This window comes from Nematolebias whitei, chromosome 17, assembly GCF_014905685.2.
Source record: "Nematolebias whitei isolate Nwh7 chromosome 17, NemWhi1, whole genome shotgun sequence".
Lineage (NCBI taxonomy): Eukaryota > Metazoa > Chordata > Actinopteri > Cyprinodontiformes > Rivulidae > Nematolebias > Nematolebias whitei.
Window position 1 is genome coordinate 17,569,710 of NC_056514.1, and position 21,969 is coordinate 17,591,678.

Sequence of the window (21,969 nt, forward strand, 5' to 3'; positions counted from 1 at the left end):
ATGGATGGATGGATGGAAGGATGCACAGATGGATGGATGGATGGATGGATGGATGGATGGATGGATGGATGGATGGATGCACAGATGGATGGATGCACAGATGGATGGATGGATGGATGGATGGATGGATGGATGGATGGATGGATGGATGGATGGATGGATGGATGGATGGATGGACTGTCTTTGGGTTGTGTTTCAAGTTTAAAAATCCAACATGAACTCATGAACATGGTCTCGTCCAGATGGACTGAACCATTAGTGAATGGGTCGTGAACCTAATGGAAAATATTAAAACACTTCAATGTTCTAATGAGTTTTGGAGAAGATGTTGAATTTGTTTAAATCATCAGATCAAAGTTACTCAAACCAGTTGGCCTTTCTAACTGAGCATGGTCAGCTTCTGGTCTCCTTTGACACAGCTGTAACTCCTCGAGATGGTTTGGTTGCACCTAAAGGGGCGAGTAAATTCAAAGCAAAGGGGATTTATTCATCTCCACCAAGTTAACACCTGAACACATCTGGCAGACACCAGGTGTCATGGAAGCCCACAAATGCTACACAGCCAAATTAATTGGCAGTTTAACACATTTGATTTAGCCTCTTCTTGATGCTGCGCATTTAGTGTGAGATCAAACTTATATGATAGACACAGAGATTATCCAGCAGCTTATAATAATCGTCTGCTTTCTAAGGAACGTCTCTTTTGTTGTCCATTTTCCAATATTTCAGCTATCCTCCCATGTGAATTACATGAGCCCAGCCAAGGCCACTGGCTATTGATCCTTCGGGGGCTCGGGGTAACTCCATGCGGATTGTGCTCTACTAGAGAAAGTGGGGATTACATGTTTTGGACTGACAGCATTATGATGGGGTGTATGAAACGAGGAGGTGCTACTTAACAAAGATGATGTAGCAGGGGGCTCAGATGGGACCAGGAGTGGCAGGTGGAGACTGGAAGAGCTAGAAACCTCTGGGGTCCCATCCGAGGCATGATGTGTCATGTGGTGGGTGTTGTGTCCGTCTCTGTTAAAAAATGTGAAGCATTTGCATTGTTCATTCCAAGGGCAGCAGAAAATATGCGGGAGAATTAGCAGTGAAAATGTTCAAATCTCTTCTGTTAATTTTTTGCATTTGTTACAAATCGTAGCGAGTCACGCTCGACTGGTTACTTCTGAGTAGATTATGAGATTTGTGTGGATTTTCTGTGTTCATACATTTGCATAAGTGTGTTTTTGGAGGACCACTCATCCATTTCCTCTATGTGAGGGACTATTAAGGAATCAGTCCATTGTGGCTGTGCCCTGTTTCTTTCCAGGAGACATCCATCATAAAGAGGCCCCAGAAAAAAAAAAAAAACTCCCCCATCTACCAGCGCTTTTGGTCCCAAAGTCCCAAGGGAAGGCCTTAATGAGGGCCAGATAACTCCACCCGTCTGGACCTTATGGTGATCGTTGCCACTGGTACGGTAACACGACAGACCACACCTGAACCCCAGTACACTATTAACAAATCTCATACACATAGCCAAAATCACAATTGTTTTGGTCTATGGGGTGACCCACACTCACAATATGTTTCTCCACTAAACATACAATAGCATAAAGTAAACACAATCAATGTCATTTGTTAGAAAATCATTTTGTAATGGTTGTTAATTCCAGCCCACTAAATCGTGCTGAACATGAAAACTGTTTTCACAGCCAGTCTTCTGTGATTTGCATGGTAATTACATTCCATTGTACAAACACAAAAACATGAGTAAGACCATGTGCTGTGCCAGTGCAGAACAAGGCCGTTGATCAATAGGTATGATTTTAAAAGCTACCGTCAATGAGTTCAATATGACTTGCAAATGAATTGGTACCATCGGAGAGGCTGTCTCTGAAAAGAAAGAATAACTTCAGTTCTCCATTCAAGTCATTGTACATAAGATGAAGGGTGTTTGGAAATAAAACCAACAAGTTCAGGTGCACAGACAGATAATAGGCTTCAGAAATATCTGTTTTGAAACAGAAATAGAAGCTGCATAATACGAAAATCTAAAATTTTAATAGAGTTTGGAGAATCTTGCCAGTACATTTCAGTGTACCTCGGATAAAACAGGAATTATTTAATATGAATAAAAAGCTGCAGCAGATTAAACCACATAAGGCCACATAAACACTAAAGCCTGATTTATGCTTGATGTTCTTGGTCTTATGAACAGCATCTCACACTAAAACTGATGCACGTGTGTTTCTACAAGCACCCAAACCGAACAAACCCCAGATGGACAGTCACTGCAAAAATAATGAAAATGTTAAAAACTGCTTAAATAAGAGATATAAGAAGATGAAAATTTAAACCTACTCTGTGTGACAAGAATGTCCCCCTGTATGCACTGTTTGAGCCAATTCCTGTCATGTAGCAGTATTTTTATTTTGTTTTTGTTTTGTTTTTTATTTACTCTCATTTTTAAAGGGCTTATTTCATTTATAGGTTTTATTCTGTTTACGTTTTCTAACAAACATACCGAAGTAGCCATGCCACACCACTAGGTGGTGAGAACATCTACAGCAGCATTTCGTCAAACTACTACTGACTCTTATCTTGACTAAAGATCCTCCTAAACCTCTTTTTATATGCTGTTGACAAATTTTGACAATTTTAAAAACAGTTTTTAACCATTTCAGACCACAATCTAAAGTATAATAATGGCAGGATTGAGCAAAACCGATGCAGAAAAAAAGACAATAAAATGGCTCCACTGTTGTTTGAGTTTATAGAGCCTAAGTAATACTGGACATGGACAAAATATGCTGAAAATATATGCCAGGTGTGTGTAAATGCATTCTGTGTCAGTGTTATGTACACAGATGAGGGTAATTCATCAATTACACAGCACCAAAACAGCTTTAGTAAGGGTTTGTAACAACATTCTTTTGACAAATCACTCTGGTCAGTTTGTGATCCTTGTACTCCTGGAGCATACCGCTGCTTTTGATACTGTTGTCCACAGTTTCCTTTTATTGCGGTTGGAACACTGGGTTGGGATTACTGGTGCAGCATTAGAGTGGTTCTGTTCTTATCTGAGTGACAGGACTTTTTGTGTTAATGTTGGTAATATATTTTCTGCTTCAGCGCCTCTTCCCTGCAGGGTTCCGCAGGGCTCGTTTCTTGGACCCTTTCTGTTTTCACTGTTTCTGCTCCCTTTGGGGTCTATCCTGAGGAAACATAGTCTTTCTTTTCATTGTTATGCTGATGATTGTCAAATTTATCTGTCCTTAAAGCCAATAGTTAATGCTTCATTCACCCTTTGTTAAAATGTCTTGATGGCTTCAATTTTTTTTTCCAGTTTTAATGATCAGAAAACTGAAGTTATTGTTTTTAGCCCTAGCTCTACTGCTGTCTCTGTTTCAGTATACATGTAAATTGTTCGTTATTATTTTTTCTTTAAATTAATCCCATTGATTTTTATTGTTAAACACTTTGGTAACAACTGCTGTTTTTAAATGTGCTTTATAAATAAATTTGACTTGGCTTGACTTGACTAATTCAGTTGGTTTCAGTTCAAACCAACAGAAGCTTATAGTCTATCCCTCAAATTAAGACATGGATTCTCGTGTATCTTGCTAAAGTTTATTTATGCAGCACCTGACTATTCTTCTCTCTGTTCTCTGGTGAAGACAGACGTGTCTCTCTGTGCTCCGTACCACCCCCCCCCCCCCCCCCCCCCCAGCTTCCATGCTTGCACTCTTTTGTCTTGTGAACCCTTCAAGAGCCTCTTTTTTCTGCATACCTCCTAATTTGAAGTTTCAGCTGGTCTCTCAACAAAATTGATCAACTTCTCCAGACAGGAGTCAAGGTAAGGAGGACCCTCTTACCTCAATGGAAACAAATTGAATTCAAGATGACAACTGGTTATTTTGCTGTTTGGCTGGTGAATTCTGGATTGTCTATAAATTTGTGTGGATGTGTCGAAGCTCGACAGCGCTCAGACTGAATTATGTGCAGTTGTGTCAGAGAGCTGGAGCAGCTGTTATCAGGACTGTGAACTCTCTAGCAACACATATGAAGGTGGGAATAATCTTGAAGAAGCTGTGAGCTCAACTTTTGGCATAAAGAATCAATTTGGCTGTTTGGTGTTTCCATCAGAGGAATATATACCAGCGAGACTTTAAAAGGCATAAACAGCAATTCACGAGTTCTGTCTGACCCAAACTGTGGCCTTGACAGTGGACTTATCTCAACTCCTCCTGGCATGTTTTGAAAATAACAAAGATGCTTTGTCTGTCTCCTCACCCCTCCCTTCCCCAAGGCCGTGGACATGTGACAGAACCTCAACCGAGCTGATGATTAATAACACCTCTTATCTGGACAATGGCTGAGAGGGGGCTCTGGACTAGGCTATTTATGTTGCTTTGCTGTGGTAGGTTTTTTGATGCCTCAAATCATACCCTGTTTAGGACACGGAGTGAGAGATCTTTTTTTAATACGTCTCTCCTCATGTTTTCTTCCCTTTTCTCATCTAAGAAAAATATTATTCTGAATAAGAATAAGAGGGCCGTGCTTCCATGGTAGCAGCTTTGTGCACTCCGCCCATCTTTCGGATGACTGTACGTACATGTTCTTGTTGTATCTTGGTGCAATGATAATAAAGTTCATTCTGATTCTGATACATGCTGTGTTCAAAATGCTAACTAACAGGGTTGTCCTACTTAACTCCTCACTCACCCTGGCAACAATTCCCACCTGCCTGAAAACCACTACCATCATCTCAGTCCCAAAGAGCTCTACGATGACTGGTCTGAATGACCATTGGCCAGTAGCCCTCACACTGATAGTCGCTAAATGGTTCGAAAGACTGGTCATGACCCACATCAAAACAACCATCAACATCAGCGAGGACCCTCACCAGTATGCATACCGTGAAAATCAATCAACAAAAGACGTCATCTCCTCTGTGGTCCAGAAGAAGGACTCCTCTGTCTGCATGCTCTTTGTGGACTTCACATCTGCCTTTCATACCATAATCCCCCAAACCCTGCTGGAAAAACTACTCACACTAGGACTAAGCCCCTCCATTTGCAACTGGGTCCTAGACTTAGTAACAAACAGACCACAGTCTGTGAGGATCCACAACTTCTCCTCCTCTGTCATAACCCTCAGCACTGGCTCCCCTCAGGGCTGTGTGCTGAGCCCTCTTCTGTTCAATCTGCTCATGTATGACTGTGCACCAACCCATCCAGGCTATCACATTGTAAAGTTTGCAGATGATACAGCGGTAGTGGGATGCATCACAAACAGCAACTAGAGAATTTGCATTTCCTTCGAAAATGCACCTGTGAATGCCATTTAAGGCCCTCCCAGCAAAGCACTGCTCCGGCCAAGCCGCGACCACAGGAGATTCAGCCACTGCACCCAGTCACCATCGCGAACGCTGTCATGCCAATCCCGCACACGTTCACCACGATGCGCATTTCCTGAATGTTTGACATCGCCTTCCGTCCATGTCAGTACTAGTCTGGCCCTGCCCCTTCAGCATGCTCAGAAACGCACCGTTTAGATAACTTTTCGTCCCCCATGCCTTTTGACCAAAATAACCAAGTTTGAAAAGGACTGAGCGAAAAATGTGCAGGTTATAAACCGCCAAATAGGTGTGAAAATTGGGTCAGGATTCCAAAATGGCCACCTTACTGTTTATCGTACAACATTGGTGCCAGAGGGTTGTCTGTGCAGCTTGTGGAATTGGGGAAGTGTACCAAATTTCATGAATCTACGATAAACTAAGGTTAATGTAGGGTATTTTGAAAACTACCAGGTGGTGCTAGGGGGCGCTGTGGAGGCTATTGGCCACTTATTATGGATTCCTGTTCAAGGGGTGGATGATGATTGATCATACTGATTTTGGTGCACCTCGGCTCAAATCTGTGGAATTTAGAACCAAACGTATTGCGACTGCGTTACGTTTTACTTCGCCACGCCGTCCACATGCTCCACCCAAAACTGTCAGTGTTGGAAAGCAATTTACACCAACATGTCTTCAGTCACTGGACACACTGTCATGCTGATTAGATCACATGGGTCAGCTTGGGATGTTAAATGTAAAACTTTACACTTCTTGTTGTCAGGGGGCGTGGCTTAAGTGATGTCATGATTTGACCATTCAGTGTTACAGGGGAACTGATGTGGATCAATCACTGAAGGTTTGATGTTCCAGACAGTTTTTGTTTATGAGCTATTAGCGTTTTGTTTTTCATGGCGAGAGGTCAAACTTTCAGGTCTGGCCCCGCCCCTTCAGCATGCTCCATCTTGGGGAATTGGACAAGTCTACCAAGTGTCATGCATCTACGACAAACTAAGGTTATTGCGTAGGGTATTTTGAAAAATGCCAAATAGCGCTCTTGGTCTGTTTATAGAGAGCTCCATTCATTTTCACACAAGTCCAGCTACAGGCAGGAAGTGGAACACGTGGAAAGCTGGTGCAGGAAGGACAACCTTTACATCATTGTGAAGAAGACAAAAGAGATGCTCGTGGAATTCAGACGGAACAAACACACCTACACCCCACCCCCACCCCCCCAACATAGGAAGATCTGCTATGTTCGGGGGGTAGGTGTGTTTGTTACGTCTGAAGTCCACGGCCATCTCCTTTGTCTTCAATCCCGGTCCTCCTGTTGTCACGAACTTAATTTCTTGCCAGCTACAAGATCTCAATGGTCAGGTACTCAAGCACCACCACCAGGTAGACGGGAATATGTCCATGGTGCCTCCTTTTAAACTCATTTGAGATTTGGGGCTGTAGTGGAGATATTTGAGCTTTTGAGATGTTAATCAACTGCTCCTGGTTGTAAAATAAAACCTGGTTGTCATGGTTATGCATCAAAACACGTCCTATAGTAAAAAAAAATTCACTAAAAATCCTTTTAGCTGCACAGCATCTAATACCAGAGGAAATAATCATCTGAAAAAAGCAATTTTTATCCAGAAAAAATAGGAATTAAAGTTTTCAAAACAATATCTCAGAATTAATGTAACAGAGCATGCTCAGCATTATATGTAGGCACTTATCAAAGGCTCAATCTGAGTTAGCTAAGCTTCTTCCAGGCAGTATATAATCAAAGTTATGCCACCAGCTAAACTTAAGATATTTAATGCTCTAATTCTTTACCATCTGCTTCATTTCTCATGTGGTTTAAACCCCAATTTTTATCATTATATTAGCGTTTAAAGCTGTCTATGCCTTGCAAAACTTTAGCTATGTTAGCTAACTTCACATTAATCTGTTTTTCATCTCCATCCATCAATTTTCTTTACCTGCTTCTTCCTTTTTGGGTTGCGGGGGTCACTGGTGCCCATGTCTAGCTCATTAACTCTTTTTTTTTTCTTTGTGACTTCTTGGAACTTACAGGTAAAAACTGTGCCAGTAAGCCAGCGTCAATGAAATATTGATAAAGTTGCTGAACCTTGAGAGCACAACACCAGCCTGGCTGTCTACAGGACAAAACATTCCCCAGACTGCGACGAAACTGGAAGAAAAAAGAGCACACGCACACACTAAAGACTGCAACAATAAAGACTATTCTATTCTGTCCTTATGATAGGGCTTTGCAATAGCTTCAGTTGGACACAACCTAACCCTAACATGAATTCAGTCCTCATTCATTCCCTGTTCCTAATCTTAACCACAACCCCAGGAATAATGTTGTGCCTTATTAGAACTGGCCTGTGGTCCCCATAAGGACTAGTGGTCCTCACAAACTCGGTGAATATTTTATTAAAGGTCTAATAAGGTGTCAAACACAAGGACACCCATCTACACAGCCAGCTCTGATGACAATCCCCAGGGTTGAAACAAAGGTCAGCACAGATGTGTCTGATTGTGGTAACACAAACTTGAACTTTTGCTGACACACATTAACTGAAACTTTCAACCACCCAAGTGCTATCTCCTCTTCCTCTTTTGCAATGACCGTTTTTCTCACCGTTCACCTGCCATGTCATCTTTCAGCAAGAACCACTCAAAGGTAAGTAGGGAATTTCTAGCGGAGCGCTTTAAATGGATTCCTGTGCAAGTGCAAGTGCACGGAGGTAAGAAGCTGTATGTAACATTAGCCTCTGTGTGCCTGTGTGAAGAGAGCTGTGGTACGTAGTTCTGCCATAAAGCTTCCTGCTAATTGTAACAGAAGCTGAGCTGACCAAAGCTAAGCACCCTAACGCTGAAGTCAACTCAAGGTCAGGATGAGGAGATAGCACTATCGATCCCAGACAGAAGAGTAAAACAGAAACTTTCAGACCATGTCGAGACTCTTTGCAACAATCCTTCAAATTTAATCTGTACACCATTAGTGGTTCTTTGGCAGGGGCTCTAATCTCAGCTACCCTCAATTTAAATATTTTACTCTGAAAGTGAACATAAGTATTTCTGTGGATGATATGCTATAACTAGTTTACATTTATTAAGAAAAAAAAATCAATCCATCAACACCCATATGTTGACTCAGGAAGCATCATAACTAAAGCTCTTTTGGCTACTTCATGTGAGTTTTCATTCAATCTTTATTTATACAGGTCAATCCCATTGAGCCTCGGGGACTCATTTACAAGAGAGACCTGATTTTAACAAAGAGTGATGACAACAGTAAATAACAAAGACAACAATAGACAATCATAAAGGATGCATACAAATTTATTTATTTTACACTGAGAGGTAACCAATACCTTGAAGTTTATCTTTGACCTTCTAGTTCATCCTCTGGCAGAAGTCATGCAGTTAATAAAAGCCTCACTGTTAGGAAACTCAATGTTAACATTAAGATATTTTAAATACAGCTCTTATGGAACTTTCAGGCAGTGCAGACAGTGCAGTGGTTACCACTGATGCCTCACAGCAAGAAAGTGCTGGGTTAAATCCCCAGTTTGGACTTGGGTGTGTGACGTTCATGTGGTCTTCCTGTGTTAGCGAAGGTTTCCTTCCACAGTCCACAACATGCATGTTGGGCTACCTTCAGGCCCAGGCCTGCCTCGCAAATAAGATATGTGATCTCAGCGGGATTAGCCTGGTTCAACACAGATTAACAAAATAAAAACAACTCTCTCCTACCAGATACATGCAACTTTCACTCTGTCTCTACTTTAATTTACAAAGCACTGGCTCCCCTCAGGGCTGTGTGTTGAGCCCTCTCCTGTTCACTCTACTCACGTATGATGGTGCACCTACCCATCTGGGCTGTCATATTGTAAAGCTTGCAGACAGTACAGTGGTGGTTGGATGCATCACAAACAATGATGAGTTCAGCTACAGGCAAGAGGTGGAACAACTGGAGAGGTGGTGCAAGAAGAACAACCTTCACATAAACGTGAAGAAGACAAGGAAGATGATCGTGGATTTCAGACAGAGCAAACACACCTAGGCACCCTGAACATAGGAGGATCTACAGTGGAAGTGGTCTCCAGCTACAAGTACTTGGGTGTACAACTGAATGACAAACTCAGCTGGGGAAACAACACTACCAGCCTGATCAAGAAAGCATATCATCAACTCTACTTCCTCAGGTGGCTGAGACAAGCCAGCCTCCCACCATCACAGACATCTACACCTCCAGATGCAGGAAGAGGGCCACTTGCATCATGAAGGACCCCACTTACACAGCACACACACTTTTTGTCCCACTCCCCTCAGGCAGGAGGTTGCGAAGCATTAAGTGTAGAACCAATAGACCGAGGAACAGCTTCTACCCTGAATCTGTTAGACTCATAAATCCCTAACCAGAATAATCACGTGGGGAAAATAAAATCACTGTAATGCCACTTTGGTCATATGTGACTTATCTGTGATGCTGATATCATGCTACTGATTATCTCATGCTACTGTCTTCATTCATACCCATATACTCACTACAGACTCCTTTTCGGGCTGCTGTTTAATTTTACATTACGGTATTATTTTACATTATTAGTGTGTTGCATATACAGTATCTTAGATCTTTTAGCATATTGTTTAGCATTCGTTTAACATTTTAGTGTATATCTTAGATCCTTATATACTGTCTCTTTTTATACTTTACATTTTTGCTATTTTTGGGTGTAACTGGGACCCTGAGTACACAATTTCAAAAAAGAAAAGCCCCTCAAAAAAGGGGCCGAGATGGGGTAGAGGTAGGGCAGCCGACGTGGGACCAGAAAGTCGCGGTTGACGATCTCCGTGACAATGACAACATTGACTGTTTCGTTCCACCTCATGTACCATATGTTATGCGAATGATAATAAATGAACTTGAACTTGAAAATAGAAAGCTCATAACTCCAGACCTTTATTTGATTGATTAAGCTGGATAGGAAGCAAAACGTCTGCAGCTACAGAACAGCAGCCAGTTGTTTTTTCATTTTTTACCTTTTTTTTTAAATTAGCGATGTCATACACAAGAATATATATATATATATATATATATATATATATATATATATTTTTTTTTTTTTTTTTTTTTTTTTGTCTTTGTATTCCTCTTTATCTTGTACTGTTCGTGACAAGTTGGAATTTCTTCCAAACTTGCATCCATCCATCCATTATCTTTTACCTGCTTCTTCCTTTTTGGGATGCATGGGTTACTTGTGGCCATATCCAGCCATCACTGTGCAAGAGGCAGGGGACACCCTAGACAAGTTGCAAGTCCATAACAGGGATACAGAGACAAACAACCATTCACTCTCTCACTATAGGGACAATTTAGAGTTACCAGTCAGCATAACATGCATGATTTTGGCCTGTGAAAAGAAACCGGAGTACCCGGGAAAAACCCACGCATGCATGGGGAGAATAATAATAATAGTAATAATTAATTTAATTTGTAACGCACTTTTCGTTAACAAAAATCTCAAAGTGCTACAGAGTGCAACTAAAATCTGTAATAAAATCAACTAAAATCAATGATAAAATCAACTAAAATTAAAGATAAAATCAACAAAAATCAACTATAAATTCAACTCAAATCAGTGATACAATCATGTGAGAACATGCAAACTCCAACCAGAAAGGCCTGCGGCTGGGATTTGAACAGGGGCGACCTGCTCACTGTGAGGCAGCAGCTCCAACTGTGCCACAATTCTGCCTCTTTTCCAAACTTGTTAAAGTAAATTTGGTTTTGTTGGAAATTTTGTCGCAGCACGGTGGCGCAACTGGTAGAGCTGCTGCCTCTCAGCGAGCAGGTTCCTGGTTCAAACCCCGGTCCAGGGGCCTTTCTGGGTGGAGTTTGCATGTTCTCTCCGTGCATGCGTGGGTTTTCTCCGGGTACTCCGGTTTCCTCCCACATACCAAAAACATGCATGTTAGGCTGATTGGTAACTCTAAATTGTCCCTAGGTGTGAGTGAGAGAGTGAATGGTTGTTTGTCTTGTGTGTCTCTATGTGTCCCTGTGATGGACTGGAGACCCGTCCAGGGTGTACCCCGCCCCTCGCACAGTGATTGCTGGACATGGGCACCAGCGACCCCCGTGACCCAAAATGGAATAAGCGGGTAAAGATAATGGATGGATGGATGGAAATTTTGTCAGACAGACATTTTTTTAACAATCAATGAAAAGCAAAAGGTGGTTGATAATGATTTTTCTCCTATGTGTGTGTCCTCATTAAGTCAACTAACTCAACATGGCTGCCACAAATAATAATACATGGCAAACACAAAAATAGCTATAACACAATATTATGTTAAACTATTCACCAACAAAATTACTGCAGTGTTTTTGTGGGATTCTGTGTTTTTGTTCTGTCTGTTCTTTAATCCTTGTGTTTCCTGCACTCCCCAGTGTTTCCCCTCCTTGTCGTCAGCTCCTGTCTCACCTGTCACAAATCCTAATCACCACAGGTGTTTGTCATCCCGGTCTCATTACTGTCCCCATATATTCAGCACCTCTGTGTTTAGGATTATGCAAGAAAGCCTGTCATGTTCTGTTCCTCTCATAGTCATTCCTCCCTTTATTTAAGTTTTTGATGCCCCGACAGCTTTTGCTTTTCTTTTAATATGTGGGTTCAGCAATAACACCCAGATCATGTCGGAATCCACGGACCATTCCAAGAACCCAGCAGGTTGTTATTCCTCATGGAGCTCGCCCCTGAGGACCATCAGTGTCGCCGCGAGGTAACAGTGTTAGACACAGTGGCTACCTCCAAAGATCCCTGGGAAAGGATGGTGGCCATTGAAGACTTCATGGGTGAGTTTACTCAGCTGCCTGGACTGAGCAAATTGCCAGGGATGTGGGATGAGCTACGTGACAAAGCGTGGAGGAAGAGACATAGGCTGTGCTTCCTTCTCCTGCCACCCGCCACTCCATTCCCCGGCCATCCTTGCTTTACTCCGGAGTTGTCTGTGGGACAAATTAAACCCAGATCATCCCCTTCTTCCTTCCTCATCTCCGCCACAGGAGGGGCCGACAGCAGATCTGGACTAGAGCCACCAAACTCCAGCCCCTCCCTCTACACGATTCTTCCTAGATGCAGCCAGGGGAGTAGTGGAGATCTTCACAGCTGGGGCAGCAGTTGTGATTTTCATGGTTGGGGGAGCAGCCGAGCCCTCACCAGCCGAGCCCTCACCAGCCAGGGGAGCAGCCGAGTCCTCGCAAGCTGAGGGTGCAGTTGAGCCCTCACACCTCAATGAAGCAGCCAAACCCATATTCTTGTGTCTGCATGCGGGTCGGCCATGACACTTCATTTTTTGGTGTCTCTGTGGGTGTCGGACATGATGCTTCACCTTCCTATGTCTCTATGGGGGTTGGCCATGATTCCTCACCTCCTTGTATCTCAGTGGGTATCAGGGATGATGCTTCACTTCCTCCGTGTTTCTCCGTGGATGTCGGGGATGATGACCTTTTTCCTCTGTTACTCTCCATGGGTGTCGAGGATGACAGCCCACCTCCACGTCTCTCAGTGGGTGTCAAGGACAACATCCCACCTTCATGTCTCTTGGTGGGTAATGGCCTGCCTCATTCCTGTGTCTGTGAGAAGGTCCTGGAGGAAGCCTCTCACTCTGCCTGAGGTTCATCTGTTGCAGACCCTCTGGTCCCATTGCTGGCTGCAGTCCCACCAGCCTCATCTCCTGCTGCAGACTCACTGGATGCATCATCGCCCACTGCAGTTCTTCTGGACTCACCAGCTGCAACAACCTCGTCTGACTCGCCAGCTGCAGCCCCCTTTTCTGACTCACCAGCTGCAGCCCCCTCGTCAGACTCCCAAGCTGCAGCCCTCTTGTCAAACTCCCCAGCTGCAACCCCCTCGGCTAACTCACCAGCTGCAGTGCCTTCGTCTGACTCACTGCCTGCAGCTCCCTTGTTGGAGTCATTGCCGCCTGTAGCTCCCTCATCAGACTCATTGATGCCTGCTGCGGCTCTAATTGTTGTTTCCCCTGTTGCAGCTCTCATCACTGGTTCCTTGTCTGGTTCACCTGCCCCAGCATCCTTCCCTGTGGTCTCCTAGCCTGCTGCCACTGCATCCCCAGTGACCTCTTCACCTCTTGTCAGCCGGATTCAGAGAGGGTCCATGTGGACGCCACTCTTGCCCTATTCTGGACTGTCTCCTGGCTGTCCACCAGAACTCTTGCTCAGTGATGGACTGTCTCCTGGCTGCCAGCCAGAACTCTTGGCCCATTGGTGATGGTCTCCAGGCCACCTGCCAGACCTCTGGTCCCACTCTGAACGGTCTCCTGGCTGTCCACCTGAACATTTTGTGATGATGTTTCCTTAATTCATTCTATCATTCAACCTTTATTTAAACAGATAAGTCACAGTGAGCCTTGAAGACTCATTTACAAGTGAGACCTGTTTGGACAGACAATAAAAAGTGGTGGAAAATAACACATAGGGTTTGGAGACAACCTCGTTTTATTGTTTTATTTTGGTACCCAGGTTCCTACCTGTCGGTTTTCAGTTTTCTTTTTGGGCCTTGTGTTTCCCTTTGTGCCCTCCGTCCTGTCATTTCCTCCATCCTCCCATCCAAGTTACATGTAGTTTTACTTGGGATGTCCCTTTAGTGGAGGATACTGTGGGATTCTGTGATTTTGTCCTGCCTGTTCTTTAATCCTTGTGTTTCCTGCACTAACTTGCATTTCCCCTCTGTGTTGTCAGCTCCTGTCTCACCTGTCACAAATCCTAATCACCCCAGGTGTTTGTCATTCCAGTCTCATTAGTGACCCCATATATTCAGCGCCTCGTTTTTTTCTTTGTGCGAGAAAGCCGGTCATGTTCTGTTTCTCTCATCATTCCTCCCTTTATGTACATTTTTGCTGCCCCGACAGCTTTTGATTTTGATTTTCTTATCATAAATTAGTTCTTTATTTTTACCTCTAAGTCTCTTGTGTCTGCCTGCATGTGGGTTCAATAATAACACCCAGATCATGTCAACGTTTGGTAAATTTAGTGTTTAGTTGTCATTAGGGGGCTATAAATGAATATCATCCTGTGGCTAAATTGTGTGTATTTGTCCCCCGTTGCAGAATGAAGATGGGGAACTGGAATGACCCTGTCCATCCATGCATGTTGTGACCATGATAACTTGAAAAATAAGCAAGTTATTCATTCAGCATTTATTTATACAAGTTAGTCTCATTCAGTCACGAGGACACATTTAAGAGAAATCTATTTTAAACAAAAAAATTGCAGATCAGGTACACACAACAATAAACAGTTATAAAAAAGTATGTAAAATGAAAATAAAATAAAAGTAATGAAAAAACGAAATAAAAAGATTATAAAACGGGCTAAAATACTAAAAACGGGAACAGGCCTGAATTGATTTTTTTGCATTGAACTTAGCAGGTGTTTAAAATCCCTTAGAGAGGTCAAGGTCGAAAGCTTCAGATCTTTTTGCAAGGAATTCCGGGAAACAGGAGCGGAGGAGGAGGAGGCCCTTTTGCCAAATTCGGTCTGCACTGAGGGAACACTGCAGGTAATGATGTCTTGAGAGTGCACGATGTAGCTGCATTGACGATGTGACATTTAGGAGGAGCTGTATGAAGGCAGCAGACCAAGGAATGATTTAAAGATGAAAATGTACCAGTGTGAGAGTCTATGTGAAGTTAATGATGACCATTTGACCAATGAATACAGTTATCAACTTCCATTTTCGTGTGTGGCTCCATCTAGGGGTCAGAAATACCACTATTGAAAATTGGGTTGCCAAGTCAAAATTCCAAGATGGTTGCCACCATATATTTAAGAAAACCACTAATATCATTTGACAAAATGAAGCTTTCTAGTTTTGATATTGCTTAAAAGTATTGTTTCCTCAAGATAAATCTATGGTGGCCAAGGCAACCATTGGCCACCCCCTGGCTCTGCCACTGCTCCTGTGGCGGATAAATTTGCTCCCTTCAATTGCCAGGATCCATCACTCTGTGCTACCTTAGACAAGCAACAACAAAAATACTCCCTCTGTTCTACACAGTGTAACTCTATTACCCACTTGAATATCCATCCATCCATTAACTTTTACCCGCTTCTTCCATTTTGGGTCATTGGGGTCGCCGGTGCCCATGTTCAGCAATCACTGTGCGAGGGGCGAGGTACACCCTGGACAGGTCGCAAGTCCATCACAGGGACACATAGAGACAAACAACCATTAACTCTCTCACTCACATCTAGGAACAATTTAGAGTTACCAATCAGCCTAACATACATGTTTTTGGTCTATGGGAGGAAACCGGAGTACCCGGAAAAAACCCACGCATGCATGGAGAGAACATGCAAACTCCACCTAGAAAGGCCACTGGACCAGGACTTGAACCAACGACCTTCTCGTTGAGAGGCAACAGCTCTACCAGTTGTGCCACTGTGCTACCCCACTTGAATATCTTGCATGAAAAACATTACGGGTGAGGTTCTGCCTCAAGTGGAGGAGTTCAAGTATCTTGGAGTTTTGTTCACGAGAGAGGGAAGAATGGAGGTGAGACTGACAGACAGATTGGTGCAGCATCTGCAGTATTATGGATTCTGTACCAGTCTGTTGTGGAGAAGAGGAAGCTGAGCTGTAAGTCAAAGCTCTCTGTTTATCGATCATTCTATGTTCCTAACCTCACCTATGGTCATGAGCTCTGGGTAGTGACCGAAAGAATGAGATTGTGGATACAAGTGGTTAAAATGAGTTTCCTCTGCAGGGTAGCTGGACTCTCCCTTAGAAATAGGGTGAGAAGTTCAGTTATTAGGAAAGACTCAGAGTAGAACCGCTGCTCCTCCACATCGAAAGCAGCCAGTTGAGTTGGGTCGAGTATCTGGGAAGGATGCTTCCTGGGTGCCTCCCTCAGGAGGTGCTTTGGGCATGTCTGACTGGGAAGAGACCTCGGGGAATACCCAGGACACGCTGGAGGGACTACGTCTCGGTTAGTGAATGCCTTGGAGTCCTCCCAGAAGAGCTGGAAGAGGTGACTGTGGAAAGAGATGGCTGGACCTCCCTGCTCAAGATGCTGCCCCCAAGACCCAACTTTGGAACAAGAGGAAGATACTGGATGGATGGATGGATGGATGGATGGATGGATGGATGGATGGATGGATGGATGGATGGATGGATGGATAGAAAAACATTAAGGTTTACATTCACTGTTCAAACCCCTCAGAATTGGCAACATCAGCGTGCCGCTCGTTAGTTTTGTGTCTGAGAGCAGTAGAGGAAGTTTTCATGTTGGTGTGAACATTTTTGATCATCATGCGGTCTAAAATTGAATTTACAAGAAAATAAAGACATTTTATTTTCAGTAATTGTACTGAGCTGTGTCTGAGAAGAAATATTCAATATTCACAAAAGTTGAGAAATGTTTAATAATTGCTCACAGGACCTGGATTGATCAGAAACTGTTAAATTATTTGTATTCTCAGTGATTTCTGTCTGGGATTTCTTGCCTTTCGTTGTTTTATTTTTTATTTGGTAATGTGATGCAAAAATTGATTAAAACAAAGAAGTGTGAACTGTCTGATCCTAACTACACCAACAAAGCTCCAAAGTGATTATTATGTTTACATTTTTTAATCTGATATTAATCTGGCAACTTTTGTTGTTTGAACATCGAAACAAAGACACATGTTCTTTGTCAGTGTGTGTGTTCTGGGTGTATGTTCTGGGTGTATGTTCTGGGTGTGTGTTCTGGGTGTGTGTCTGTTTCTGATGAAGTGGTGAGAACACCTCATTAACTCCCAGCACAAAGTGACCCGGTGTCAGGGGTCAATGGATACAAGTGACAGTGATGTCAAGTGGTTCAACACACAAGAAGGCCCATCTGGCCCGAGGAAAAGATGGACAATCTGCCGTCACACACATCGAGTCACATGCACATCACCTGGTGTCTCACACACACAAACACAGTTACAGCAGGCAGCAAGGCTACAGTCTCTCCAAGACTTGAGTGTATCTTGAGATTTTCAGCACAGCTTTGGTGGATTAGTGTTTGTTTTCTGTTTGTTTTGTCTCTTCACGGTCAAATCTACATGAAATCACTGCAGATGGAAGCAGATCACTGCTGGCTCCTTCTGTCTTTCATAACATGTTACTTAAATGCTCCCAGAGTTGAGTCATGGTCACTAATATGCTCATTATATGATGTGCTATCACAGAGGTTTTACTGCGCCTGAATATGACATTGTTCAAAAAAGCTCTCTAAAGCCCAAGAACCTGAGGATTTGTTTCTTCCAGATCCGGTTGATTCCCAACCAGATCTGAGTGACATCAGTCGGGACTGGTTCCTTTTAGCTTCCTCCCAGTCTGCCCATTGAAGATTTGAAAGTTTTTGCAGAGCAGGCTGGTAGGAGAGACACAGGACAACAGTAACATCTGGCTCCAGATCCAAAGACGATTACACTCGGAGAACTCATCCTGCAGGCCTTGCTCTGTCTTTCTATCCCTCCAATACTGAACAAACACACAGACAACGCTGCAGCCGCTCGTGTACCGATAACACGCACACACAGAGCGCTGCAGGCGCACATGTACTGATGCACAGATTGGAAAAGCCAGATGGCAGACACTCTCTGTCACCTAAACCCCAATAAAATAACTCTGGTTGTGTTTGGGTGTGCACTTTTCCTAGCTTAGTCTAAGAAAACTCTGCGTTATAACCAAGTATAATTTTTTTCTCATTTGGTTTTCTTTTTATCTACTTTTAGGACTTGTGTGGAAAATCTGATGTTTTAGGTCATATTTATGCAGAAATATAGTCAATTATAAAGAGTTCACAAACTTTCAAGCACCACTGTATTTTATTGCAACATGCAGCTTAATAGTGAAAAAAGACAGTTCAAATGCGTGCAGAAAGTTGGATTTTCCATGATTTAACCGGTATTTTGTTCACTTTAATGGCATTTACGCAAACGCAGTTTAATTTTTTTTATGAACTTTAAATGTTCAGCATGTATGTCTCAAGTGAGCAGTCTAAACTTGTTGCAAATACCTTTTTCTTGTGCATTTTTTCATCTAAACATGGGGTTTTAGTCTTCTTTCACTCAGTGTGTTTCAGACTTTTTTGGAACTGAGTTTTCTCCCAAATCCCCACAGAGTCTGCACACCCAAACTCCCACTGACTGCCACTGTGTCTGAGCTCCAAATGTATTCCTCCAAACTGGACATGAAGCCTCTTTAAAACTTGTCATACCTCCTATAAAACACAGTTGTGTTGTGATCATGAGGACTAAAGGTGCAATCTCTAAAACTCAGGTGAATCTCCTATAATGAAGAAATTAGGACTTCAGAGTTGATGAGGCTGTCATGTTTGGTTGCAAATGGCGAACAAAGTTCAAAGCTAAAAACTTGTGAGGATTTGAAAGTAAAAATAAATGAACTAATTTATTAAACAAGAGAAAACAAAAAAAAAGGTCTGTAGAGGCAGCAAAACATACAAGAAAAAATACAAGAAGTGCTTGAAGGAACATGATGAAAGGTGCACAGCACGGACACGAGTAAAAGACTCGAGCTTTAAAAGGAAATTAATGAGTGAAATGATAACACCTGGGGAGATATGATGAGGGTCAGGTGAGAGTGGGAGGGGCTACATGAGGGGGAAACACTGTAAACTGAAACAAGTAAAACCCAAATACAAGAATAACAACTAAATGAACAATAACATGAAAGACAGGGATCATGAAAGAGGCAGCAAAGGATGACAAAATGAAAACAAGCTTTTCATTCATGCCACATGGAAAGGTGACATGACGTAAACCAGGTGAACACGCGCTGGAAACCAAGAACAACCAAGAGAACCAGAAGTATAAAAGTGGGGGAGTGATTGCTGAGTGGCTGCAGCTGTGGGACAGGTGAGGCCAAGGATAACCGAGGAAAAAAGAAGGTGACAAACTGAAACTGAACAGGGACCAGTGTTTGTTCCACATTTAACCCATCACACGTGAGTTCATGGCCCAGTGGAGCAGCGGGCAGCTATGCAACCTGCCCGGGAACCAGGTAGTCTTGCTCAAAGTCACCACGGCATATGGGCATGACGGGGACTCATGCTTTCTAGTCCCAAGTCAGAAGTCCTATCGCTGCTCCATGACCATCACCAAGACTGATAAACACTAATAAAAAGGAAAAAAAATTGCATCTAAATGAGCTGCTTCACTTGAACTTTAGAATTTTTATTATTATTATTTGAATGATAGTTTTGCACAATCACTTAATTTGACACTTAATTTCTACTCTGTGTATCTGCCTGCTGTGATGCAGAGTTAGAGATGCCGGTATGTGGTTACCATGGTGACCCAGCAGCTTTAACCTGTTTTTATCTTGGTTCACTTTAGCTTATTATACAGTTTATGTAAAAAGTTGCATTTTGTTACAGAAGGAATGATTCTGGAGTTTGGGAAAAAAAAGTTGTTTGAGCTTCAGGAAGTTTAAATTATTGAAGTAATAAAAAGTTTAAAACGCATAAAATCAAATAGAAATCCCTTGTAAGAACTTAGTGTTAGATTCTCTGGTTCTTGAGTTGGATCCTCTGTGTGCGCGTACCTGTACCAGTCCAGACCTCGTGCGTAATGCCGATCAAAGAAGTGCGGCTCGGAGCCCAGGGCCCGGATATCCGGATGGAGCCTCAGGAACTCCAGCAGAGCCCGGGTGCCCCCCTTTTTAACCCCAATAATCAGAGCCTGCGGCAGCCTGCGCGTGGCCGTCCACTCCTTCCCCGAGCTGTTGCCCTCCAGTCCGGGATGTCCAGCCTCTCCAGCCGCGCGCGTCCCGTTCCTCTCGTACGGCCATCCCGACCCGGCCGCCAGAAGAGCGCGCGTGGAGGCGTCCGAGTTGTCCGCGAGCTCCGACTCGCAGCATCCGGCGAAGAGATAGACCAGAGAGAAGCAGAGGATGCTCAGAGAGGAGGCGATGGTGAGGCGGTGGAAGAGCCGCCGCAGCTCCGCGCTCGGAGGGTGGAGGCGCTGGTGCTGGTGGGGGTGAAACGCTGCCATGCCTCGGTCATCAGAGCCAGAGGAGCGGCCATCCTACCACGAGCTGAGCTCACATCCGAACCCCGGAACCATCCCCGAACTCTCGGAGAGTCTGTCAGTGCGCACCGCTCTCCTCCTCTGTCATGTTGCTGCGCGTCTGGAGCGCACTGTGGCACCCCCCCTCTGCTGGCACCCCCCCTCTGCTGGCAGCCCCCCCTCTGCTCACCTCCAATCAGCCCACCACACGGCACGAGAGCTAAATCAGCTAAACTTGTGTTCTGCGTGACGACCAGGACGCGGGATCAATGACTGCTCCACGCAGCCAATGTGGGGAGATGAATAAGGAGCTGATGGGGGGTCTGTGTCTTACCACTACACAGGATTATACTCTGTCTCCTCCTCCTCTGATACCTTTGATTGATGGCGGGGGACACACCTGTGGCTTTAAACAGGTGGTGGAAGAAGAGTTGGAGACATTTGGCTTTAACAAACGCATCTGACACTCCATAAGACCTGTGGAGTAATGGACTTACCTTCAGACAGTACTAAGCTGTGGCTGCACCTGGCTGTAGGTCACTAATCCTGACCTCAGACTACCCTCAACATGGAACAAGGTTGAGTCAGATTCTCTGGACGAATCCTTCATTGTTGAAGAAGTCTTTCGGATAAAAGACGAAACGTTTCTGCAGGAAGAATCCGTCCAGAGGACCTTGTTAGATTAAGTACCTGGATTATTGAAGATGGATCAGACTTCCCTCAACGTGGCTCCTCTCTGAGGAATCATTCAGAAAAGTTCTGTCTGTGCTGAAGTGACAAAGCTCTGTCCTTTATTTTCCTTCAGTAAAATAAAAAAAAAATTCTGTTTTATTTTTTATTTTATTTAAGTTTTCCTCAGAACTCCACTTCAGTAGATCCAAAACATATTTTTATATGTCCTGATGCATGCTCAATAATCCATGTAGAAAAATCTAAAAAAAGTTAAATCTGGTCCTCTGGACATTCAAAAAACAAAACAAAACAAAACAACAACAAAATGTAGAAACATAGGGAGTCGTATTCTTAAGAACTGTGCCCTGCAGCTTGCTGATATTTTCTGTTTTCTTTTTAACATGTCTCTCCAAACCTGTACGGTCCCACAGCTCTGGAAAGACTCTGTCATTGTTCCAATACCAAAAACCAAGACTGCTCAGTCCCTGAACAACTTCAGGCCTGTTGCCCTGACTTCTTTAGTTATGAAGTCATTTGAAAAACTGGTTCGGGAGACCCTCTTGTCAAAAGTTGAAGATCATTTGGACCCAGTTCAATTTGCTTATCGTTCACATAGAGGAGTGGAAGACGCAACAGAAACTCTTTTAAATATAGTTTTAGGACACCTTGAAGGTATAAAAACCTTTGTAAGATTGCTTTTTATTGACTTTTCATCTGCTTTAACTGTATTCAGCCCCACATTTTAGCAGAGAAATTACAATGTCTGTATCGTCTTGACTCTGGCCTCATATCTTGGCTTGTGGGCTTTTTAACTGTTCGGTCTCTGCGGGTGAGGGTTAATGGGGTCCTCTCTGATGTCCTTCTGTCTACTGGTTCCCCTCAGGGCTGT

At 43.4% G+C, this 21,969-nt stretch overlaps 1 protein-coding gene across 1 annotated transcript in view; it reads right to left on the minus strand.

Moving 5' to 3' along the window:
* The window catches only part of hs3st3l (heparan sulfate (glucosamine) 3-O-sulfotransferase 3-like), a 36,282-nt gene extending 15,755 nt beyond the window's left edge, over nt 1-20,527 (minus strand). Inside the window, exon 1 of the mRNA XM_037690719.1 lies at nt 19,945-20,527. Within this exon, the coding sequence (XP_037546647.1) occupies nt 19,945-20,393 (449 nt within the window). The 5' untranslated portion in view covers nt 20,394-20,527. The remainder of the gene's footprint in view (nt 1-19,944) is intronic.
* Between the last annotated feature and the right edge of the window lie 1,442 nt (nt 20,528-21,969).